The 10,227-nt window shown below is 45.7% G+C and overlaps 1 protein-coding gene across 2 annotated transcripts in view; it reads right to left on the bottom strand.

The window, feature by feature from the left end:
* Window positions 1-2,041: 2,041 nt before the first annotated feature.
* Window positions 2,042-10,227, bottom strand: part of klf8 (Kruppel like factor 8) — a 58,037-nt gene continuing 49,851 nt past the window's right edge. For both annotated transcript variants that reach the window (XM_071914081.2, XM_071914083.2), the window contains exons 5-7: window positions 7,687-7,798; window positions 2,906-3,045; window positions 2,042-2,620 (exon numbers count right to left, since the gene is read on the bottom strand). In XM_071914081.2, the coding sequence (XP_071770182.2) occupies window positions 2,439-2,620; window positions 2,906-3,045; window positions 7,687-7,798 (434 nt within the window). In that variant the 3' untranslated portion in view covers window positions 2,042-2,438. The remainder of the gene's footprint in view (window positions 2,621-2,905; window positions 3,046-7,686; window positions 7,799-10,227) is intronic.

The raw sequence follows: 10,227 nt of genomic DNA, 5'->3' as shown, positions 1-10,227 counted from the left end.
ACTGGTAGCCTCTATCTGCTAGTGCTTCTCAAAATTAAGACCGCATTTCCTATAAACCCTTTTGCTTGCTATCACAAAGAGGATGTTGCTTCTTCCCTCCCCTCCTCTCCCTGGTGTCACTCTGGGTGCGTTTGTTTTCTCTTTCACTTCAAAGAAGAGAATAAATATAAAGTGATTTCTCCATCTTCCTTTCCCTCCTTCCACCATCTGCTGCCAGAAACTCTTTCAGCTTTAGCTCCGTTTGCTCTGGAAGAACAGAAGAAGAACTTCTTCCTGTTTTGTGCCGTAAAGCGATCCAGCAGATTTCCCTCCAGATCCACCAGGTGGAGAAACTATGGAGGATGCAGAGTAGAGGCTGATAGAGGCTGCTAATCTTCCTGCCGATGGTCTCGTTTGTTAACGGTAAATATGCTAATGTCTCAAATCGACTGTGGTAATGTTTTTTTGATGTTAAGTTTCTACACGCAGCACCTTTAACTCCTCGGCTCTGAGCGCTGAAACATGCTAAGCTCTCACCGCTGTGAGGAACATGCAGCTGTGCAGCGTCTTTTCCACTGAAAATGTTGGGAAAAAGAAGCCGGCGCAGCGCGGAGCGGAGCGGTTCCACGTGGACAGGCGGCGCCCGGCAGAAACTCGCTCTTCAACCTGGACAGACCTCCTCTGTCGGTGGTTCTGGGTTCGCCCTTACAGATCGACTTCAGTTATTAAGGCTCAACGGGCAAGAGGTAAAAGAACGACAGGTGCCCGGAACACACACTCATAAAAATCTTAAATTCTGATTATGTGTTTGTCTCAAAACATGCACACTCACTCACACATACACACACACACACACACAAACAACACACGCAAAACACACACTCAGAAAAGCTCCCCTATTCCCTGCGCGAGTTTTACTTGTAATCTCAAACTATTTTTTTCCCTCTGTCTTTCACAGCCTCAGAACACAATCTAAAGATCTGAAATCAACAACAAAAAAAAGATGTCGTTCTGCTAAGAGCGCCAAACTTGGCGGAGAAAAAAAAAAAAAAGACAAAACTGAAGGCCTTATATATTTTCATAAAACAACAACAACCACGACAAATAAAAGCAAATACTGTTATTGAACAACAAGTCAGAAAGGTGTGAGGGATCGGCACGCAAACGACAACGCTGATTGATACGATAAAGAAAAAAAACTGAATCTTTATAAAGTTCACAGTCTTGTAGCTCCCTGTACCAGGGCTGGGGGCGGGGGCGGGGTTGGGGGGGGGTAGTTTGGGTAGTTTGGGGTAGTTTGGGGTAGGATAGGGGCAGTTAGGGCGGGAGGTGCAGGCGGTAAGACAAAATAAACCACTTTCAGATCTCAACCTCAGACAGACGGTTTGCCAAGGAGGAAATATGTGTTTGTCTGTTTGTTGGGAACGAGACATCACTTCAGCTGTCTTTAAAAAGCTCACACACACACACACACACACACACACACACACACACTCGAGCATGATGCATGCACACACACACTGATATGCACAGGGTTGGGAAGCTGTTACTTTCAAACTGCAATCCGTTACAGATTACTGATTGCTTTGCCAAAAATAATAAATCTGATCGAGTTTCAGTTACTTTCAGTTATTTTTAGGTTTCCTCTGCCTACAAAAATCCACAGAATGTGACATTTTGCTCAGTATCAAATCATAATCCATCACTTCCCAACTCTGGATATGTACAGAAAAGTAACTAATATTGAGTTTGCAGCTGAAGAGACGTCCGGCTTAAGATTCCCCATCTTTGAAATTGACAGACATTTAAGTTTTAAAAATATTACACACGTCATTTCTCCTTTGACCCCTCCTCTTCCTCTTCCTCTTCCTCCTCTCCGTTGGATGGATGGATGCGGATGATGGATGGATGGATGAACGTCTCTGCTGTTCAGTCTCTCAGTCCGTCCATCCTCTCTTTCTCTTTCTCTTTCTCTTTCTCTCTCTCTCTGTCTGAGGGGGAAGCGTCTTCTGTGATGGTCATGGGGGAAAGAAGGGGAGGGGTTGGGAGGAGTTGGGAGGGTTTGGGTGGACGGTGATGATGATGATGATGATGTGTTGAAGCATAACAAAAACCCTCATCCTACACACACACACACACACACACACACACCTACACACACACATTCCTGATGTTCCTGCAATTTCAAGATGGAGAGGAGGAGGAGAAAACAGGCGCAGTCTCTTTCTATCTGCTGCTGGGACTTAAAATCCCGAGGGAGGGGCGGGGCCAGGGGGGGGGTGGCTTTGAGGAGGGGGGGGGGGGGGCAGGAAGCAGCAGAAGTGGGTGGGTGTTGTGGGCGGGGCCACTGGTACAAGATGTGCTGTGAGGGAGTTTGAGAGGTCAAGGGGTTGTGGCGGGTGGTTTGGGTGCGGGCGGGGTTGGGGGGTGGAGGGGGGTGCCGGGGGGGGGGTCAGAGTTCACATCATGACGTGGCGGCGGCGGTGCAGGGACAGGTGGTCGGACCGGGAGAAGGAGCGGTCGCACTCGGTGCAGCGGAAAGGCTTGATCCCTGTGTGCTTGCGGAAGTGTCGGGTCAGCTCGTCGGAGCGGGCGAAGCGCCAGGTGCAGCCCTCCCAGGTACAGTGGTAGGGTTTCTCCCCTGCAAGGAGGGAGGAGGCGAGGACACGAGTTAGGAAGGAAGGAAGGAAGGAAGGAAGGGATATCGGTGGACACATGAATGGACAAATGCATGGATGATTTAAAGGCAAAATTCATCCTCAGATACTCTTTTGTCTTCTTCCACTTCGGTGGAGTTTCGACTGAGCAGATAATGACTGGATGTTCATTTTGGGGTGAACTGCTCCTTTAAACTGCAGTGGCTGTCTGTGCAGAAAGCCAGTGTGTGTGTGTGTGTGTGTGGCTGGTGGCTTGGCTCTGGTCTCACCTGTGTGTATCCTCCTGTGGGCTTTGAGGTGGGAGCTCTTGGTGTAAACCTTTTTACAGCCTTCATAGTCGCACATATGGATCCGCCTCCTCTTGATGTCCGGCGAATCAGGATCAACGGGCTCCAAGTCAATAACCGACCTGAGAGAGAGAGAGAGAGAGAGAGAGAGAGAGAGAGAGAGAGAGAGAGAGAGAGAGAGAGAGAGAGAAAGGTTTGAGTGATGCTCTCCCCTCCCTCAACAACTATCATCAAAACACTTAAAGGAGCACAGATACCAAACTCCTCCATGTGTCCTGTGTTCGCTCCATGCTAACATGTTAGCATACGATTAGCATTACCTTAAATAAGAAGACTGACCTTTTAGTAATAGTGTTGTTAGTGGTCTTTATTATATGGCCTGTTGATTTGTATATTTTAAAAATAAAAATAATTAACTTAAAGCTGATGTAATCAGGTTTACTTTTGGAACTATTTCAGGTGAGCAACCACGTATTAATCCGCTGCGTAGTGATTTTTAGCTGCACATAGTCTCCTATCAGCCACACTTCCTATGGAAACAGGGAAAGTACTCCACACTTCAAAACAGCACATTATTTCTGTATTATGTTTTGTGGAAATTTTTACCAATCTCATACACAAAACACACACACATTATAATTTAACATTACTTACTATTGTATGGGCAAAAACGTTTTTGAAAACTCATTTCCTGCGATTCTACACAATTTGCCACACCCAATTTACTCTTTTGACCACAAAAATCAGGAATTGGAAAATAAATAATTCACACAGCTCGAAACAAATTATGCAAAATGCCACCTGACCTTTTGGGCAGCAGCTCACTGAGCAGAGAGACACTGATCTAAAACACACCGCATGCATATTATAAGACTATTAGAAACAAAAACACTGGAACTAAATGCTTCTTATTACAGCAGGCCACTCCTCAGTGTGATCCGCTCCATGTGTGAATCCTCAGAAATAATAAAATGTAAACAGGCTGCACTGAAGGCTTTACGATGCACAGTAAGCCTTCAGATCAGCAGCTGAACTGGGACAGACGCTTGATACAGTTACAAAGCAAGAGATTTGCAACAAAATACTGACTTTTTCCACATCTATTTCAATTTCGCTTTAACAAAAAATATACTTTTGTTGAAGAATGATTACTTATGACTACAGAAAAAAAGCTAGAAATAAAATGCGTCTGAACTGAGAGTAACAGTCATTTATTTGATCAGAATTTAAATTTCTTTTGTATACAACAGGAAAACACCAATTTGACGTCTTTATCCTGACACCCATGGAGGGCGCTGCAGTTCTCTTTATTAATATTTGGACACACAACACTTCAGATTGGAGTCTTCCACCCCACCACCTGCAGCCCCGGGCCGCCCCGGGCCGCCCCACACACACAAGATTAAACAAGAGTGGCTCAGCTCAACCTGAAAACAACCGCTGGTATTTTTACAAGCTCTATATAATTATGAAGTGGAGTCATGACTTGTGGAAATGAGATATCTGACATTTGGAAGAAAAAAAAGACACCTCTTCTTACAAAATGATTGACAGCAACAAATTAAGATAAATTATGTTACTTTTTTAAAGGTTATTAGGTAATTTGAGACCATATGATGCCATTTTTACCAACTAGATCCTTGATATTTTTACATATACACTGTATATATTTGTGGGGGAAATTAACTGAAAATGATATTGGTGTGAATAAACACGAATTCAATGTGTATGCAGGTCCAAATGGTAAGATGCTTTTTATTCCAATTTTAAATACAATTACCAGATTCTATGGAAAGCAGCAAAATGTGAAACTAAGTAAAACCTTTCGCTGTGCAGGAGTCAGCAGCCGAATTTAACGCAAAACGGACAACTAAAGGTTTGCAATCACGAGAAGGAAAAGTCAGCAGGGGAATGAACTGAGAAATGAGGAAAAAAATGGATGGAAGCCCACAGGAGGAGTGACTGGTCCAGATCAAATGAATTCTGTTTTTTATATTGTAGAACTGAAATATCTCCGCTTTCAAAACAAACCTCCACTTTTAGGTAGGAATCAGTGTTTACATTTTCAAATTCTCATCAGAAATTAGCGTTTGTTATCATGTTTCCCTGCTTTAGATGAGATGCCAACTTGAGTGAAGGAGGTTCATGTCTGATGGGATGTCCTGCTGCAGAGCCAGCAGGGGGCGCCACAGGGACGACTTACAGTTCACCGCTGGTGTCTCTCTTTCTCCTTCTCTCTCTCTCTCTCTCTCCTCTGTGTGCTTGTGTCTCCCTCTCTCGTTTTCTCACTCCTGCCACTCCATGTCTCCCTCACATCTCTCCACCCTTCCTTTCACTCCTCTTTCATTTCCTTTCCCTCTTCCCAGCCCCCCTCTCCCTCTCTCAGCAGAAAAAAAAGAGAGAAAAATAGAATAAACTCATCTCTCTCTCTCTCTCTCTCTCTCTCTCTCTCTCTCTCTCTAGCCATTTATAAGGAGGTGTGACGGCAAACTGCATTATGTAACCTTGTTTACACCCTGGGACCGCCCTGCCCAGCAACACACACACACACACACACACACACACACAATCTCTATTCTCACACATAAAAATGCACACAACTACTAACACTAATTCACCCTGTTTCTCTCAGACACTCTCTCTCTCTCACACACACACACTCTTTCTCTCACATATGCACACTCTCTCCCACTCCCACTCACTCACACACACACACACACACACACACACACACACACAGTTAGTAGCGCTAAACTAACCGTCACAGTCCACACCCTGAATTTCAGTTGGAGTGAGGCGGTCTCGCCCGCTGGGTGTGGCAGCAGCTCCGTCCTGATTTACTAATAAACACGTCGGACACACACACACACACACACACATTTGTATTACTGTACTTGTGAGGGCCTTCATTAACTACATTAACTCCATAACCTAAACCTAATCCTAATCTCAACCAGGGAGGAGTGGCAAACTGTCTCACTCTGGAGGATTTTTCTTATCTTTCTATCCCTGTGAGGATGTTCGGTCCTCATAAGTATAGAAATACAAGAAAACACACACACACACACACACACACACGCTGATGCAAAAGCATACATGCATGCAAACACAATCACACACAAACAAACACACACTCTTTCAATTCAATTCTTCTTTCTTGCTCTTCTTTCTTGCTCTTCTTTTCAGACACTTGCTCACACACAGACACTTGCCTGCCTCCCACACACTAACTCTCTCTCTCTCTCTCTCTCCCTCTCCCTCTCTCTCTCTCTCTCCCTCTCTCTCTCTCTCTCTCTCTCTCTCTCTCTCTCTCACACACACACACACACACACACACACACACACACACAGGGTCTGTCTCCTGTGTGTTGCTGTAGAGGGTTATATAAGGTTATATAAGTGTCCAGGCACGGCAGCGCTGCAGTAATGTAATTAGTTCTGAGGCTGCAGGCCAGGGAGGAGATCCACACAAAGACTACATTTCCCATAAACCCTTCTGCCTCCTATCGCAAAGAGGAAGTGGCTACTTGATGTTAAAATGCGACGATGTGGCACCTTTAAAGAGGCAACAGGCAGGAATCTTTGTTATAAATCAATAGTTTTATGTTTTAGTTTGATTATTAAAATGAACAGTGACGGTCCTTCGTTCTGATTGGCTGAGACACATTCGAACACGATGTGAAATGATGCGTTTCTGGTCTTCACGCGCTTAAATACAAATCTGGAGACCGCAGCGTTTCTGGCGATTTCCAGCTGAGTCACATTTTCATCCAGGAGCCGCTGTCACATCTGGACCTTCGCTGCCGTCTGTCGACTCGCAGAAAACTGACAAACTACCGAGAAATGTTGCGCACACTTCAGGTACCTTCAGTGGAAGTCCGAAAAACTGCCTCTCGACCCGTCTCTCGGGACACATCACCGAAACCTCTGGACAAACAACAGCTAGGGGCGTGGAAGTTTGTCTCTCACTTATTACCTTCGCCAAGGAGGTTATGTATTCGGTGCCGTGTGTTTGTTTGTTTGTTTGTTTGTTTGTCAGCAGGATTACGGAAAAACTACTGGCCCGATTTTCATGAAACTTCGTGGAAGGGTGTAGCATGGGCCAAGGAAGAACCCATTACATTTTGGAGCGGATCCGGATCCGACTCACGAACAAGCCTTGGCGGAGGTCCTTCTAGTCCTGACTTGTTTTTTTTGATAATATGGCAGTTTATAGTCTGCCGTGTGTTCGCTCGTCCGTCCGGACCCGGCTCTTCTCTCCCTGACTCTCCTCCATGTTTGTTGTTTTCTACTCATCTTGTCAAAACGCGTGACGTCAAAATACGTGTCGTGTGGGGGGGAAAAAACACTTGGAAATCCGATGTGAGAGGTCAGACTGAGTCGTGTTTTTCAGAGATGCAATTTAAATCACGTTTCAAACCACCTGCAAATGGAGTTTAAATCTGATTCCATGTGTTTGATATTCAGACTTCAGAAAATTGGTACTGGATATGCTAAAAAATTCGATTTGAGCTGGAGGGATTTGAACATTTGAACTTTTTTAGACCAAACTACTTCAGACTTGTAAAATGTATTCTTAAACCTGCTGTTGTTTGCTTCTTATTGATGTTGCTGTTGATGTCTTATTGTTACTGTGCGTGTGTGTGTGTGTGTGTGTGTGTGTGTGTGTGTGTGTGTGTGTGTGTGTGTGTGTGTTTGTGCACCAGGGACCAGCTGACTTTCCCAACTGGATGAATAAAGTTAAGAGTAGAAGCTGGACTGACCCGGCGTCGAGGCCCTGGGCGCCGAAGGAGGCGGAGCCGGACTCCGTGCCGCTCTCCGCGTCGCTGTCGCTCTGGTACTCCACCGGAGACGTCGAGCCCGGCTTGATACGAACTGCAGAGAGACGGAAAGGAGGGAGGAGGAACGACAGGAGAGACCAGGAGGGGAAGGGAGGGAGGGAGGGATTGAGGAGACAGAAGGAAGGGAGGGAGAGAGGTGAGATTGGTGTAAGAGGAGAGAAGAAATAGAGGTATGAAAAGGAAGAAGAATATGGAAAGAGATCGAGGTGGATGGAGGGAGAAAGAGATCAATCAGTAATGAAGGAAATTGTGAAATGGATGAAGCAGAACAAAGAGAAGAGAGAGAGAAGAAAAGAATTGGAGGAGGGGTAGAAACAGACAGGGGAGAACAGCAGGGGGTTAATAACTTCTTGACACTAAGAACTTAGCAAGACAAAGACTTAGCTGCTCCAAGAAGTGTGTGTGTGTGTGTGTGTGTGTGTGTGTGTGTGTGTGTGTGTGTGTGTGTGTGTGTGTGTGTTACAGCTGGGTGTGGTCGGCCAGGCTGCAGAGTCGGTGGATTGGATTTGTGGCCGAACCCCAAGTGTCTCATTCCACTCTCTCTTTCTTTCAGTTTTCAGTTTCTTTTGTTTAACAGAGACTCTGTCTCTCTCTGTCTCTCTCTCTCTCTCTCTCTCTCTCTGTCTCTCTCTCTCTGTGTCTCTCTCTCTCTCTGTGTCTGTCTCTCTCTCCTTCTCTCTCACACACACACAGTTTAAAAACCAACAATATTGCCAAAGCATGTAACAAGATATTAATCATCAATTAACCAACAATTCAGAAAATGCCCATCCCATCCCCTCCCATGTATCTGTGTGTGTGTGTGTGTGTGTGTGTGTGTGGGCTGTGTATTCAGACTCCCCACTCTCCACTGTCAGTATTTCTGTGTTTATTTAACGTGTGTCTGTGAGGAAAAATAAATCAGCAAAATATAATAATAGCCATTAAAAAGAGAGCTTTTCAGGGGGATCTCTCTCTCTCTCTCTCTCTCTCTCCCTCTCCCTCTCCCTCTCTCTCTCCCTCTCCCTCTCCCTCTCTCTCTCCCTCTCTCTCTCAATTAATTTCAATACTGGCAGACAACACGAACAGATAGGAATATAAAATGATTCTGCAGAACTCACTCACAGTAATGCGAATGAATTGACAGCTGACTGAAAGACAAGTGAACGGACTCGATGCGAGCCTCCGCGGGCCGTCCTGACTGCTGTCTGCCTGTCTCACCCAGGAGGAGAGGCGGGCCTGTGGGTTTTTTTGGCTGCGGTCTTGCTTTCCAATGCTTGATAGGTTTGAGTAATCTTTGGCGAGAGAACGATGGTATTTGGAAGTTTGAACGCGTTTCCACGACGTCCGAGCCGCTGTTTGTTCACACAGTCGAGGTTTCTCTGATTAGACTCTGTGGTCAGACAATCTGCCGATGTGGAGTTTCTGTTTAGGGCCAGATAACGCTCCGATTGAGTTTGTCTATGGGTGGATTCTCTCTCTCCCTCTCTCCCTCTCTCTCTCTCTCTCTCCTTCCCTGGATTCACCTCTCTGACTTGACTTCACGGCTGCTTATCAGAGACAATATTGCCAAAGCGCTATGAGAAATGCAAGCTTTCAAACACCGACAAAGCACCAGTTTATGCATTCGAACCGTGTTGTCATGATAAATCATTTGGTTTGGAAACATAATGCATGAAACCACAACGCTCTCTCTCTCTCTCTGTCTCTCTCTGTCTCTCTCTGTCTCTCTCTCTCTCTGTGAAGGAATGTGGCGGCCATACTGTTCAAAGTCCACCCTGCCTGGAGAGGGGGGGGGGGGGGAAGGGGTGGCATGAGGAATTTGGGTGGTGGCTTGCTGGGATGGGTGGGGGTGGATGGGTGTGTGAGTGGGGGGGGGGGGGGGTTTACACACACCAAAAGAAGAAGTGTCCTTTGTCTCTTGGGACAATTAACCCCCCCCCTTCACCATTGCTGCCCTCCGCTTTCAAAGGCAAAACGACCCATCTCCTCTGCTCTCGACCCCCGACCCCCCCCCCCACACACACACACACACCCCTTATCCCCCTCTCAACAAAAACTCATTTGTGGGAGACAGGACCAAAAAAAACCTGCTTAAGTGTCCTTGAACACGACACTGAATTTCATTACATTATTACATTAAGTTATTTAACAGATACTTTTGTCCACTTTTGCAACTTACAATAAGTTAATTTTGTCCCTGACCTCTGACCTCTGACCTCCCCGGGCAAGTGAAAAGAGAATTTCCCTATGCAGGTCAATAGAGTAACGCATTATTATTATTTATACAACATTTGTTTCCGACCACGCGTTGTGATTGGACGAGAGACGTTCCATGACTGCTTTTAACTGCAATACACGAACTTACAGCCTTAAAACTGGAACAGCATCACTCCGCCTTGTTTACACTGGAAAGGACTGAAGCAAGCAACGATGTTAATTGCTCAACAACAACATAAAACTTTTTGTTGACGGAAAATTCTG

This window comes from Centroberyx gerrardi, chromosome 11 (genome assembly GCF_048128805.1).
Source record: "Centroberyx gerrardi isolate f3 chromosome 11, fCenGer3.hap1.cur.20231027, whole genome shotgun sequence".
NCBI classification, from domain to species: domain Eukaryota; kingdom Metazoa; phylum Chordata; class Actinopteri; order Beryciformes; family Berycidae; genus Centroberyx; species Centroberyx gerrardi.
The sequence above is the reverse complement of the archived record's forward strand: the minus strand, read 5'-3'. Positions and strand labels throughout refer to the sequence as shown.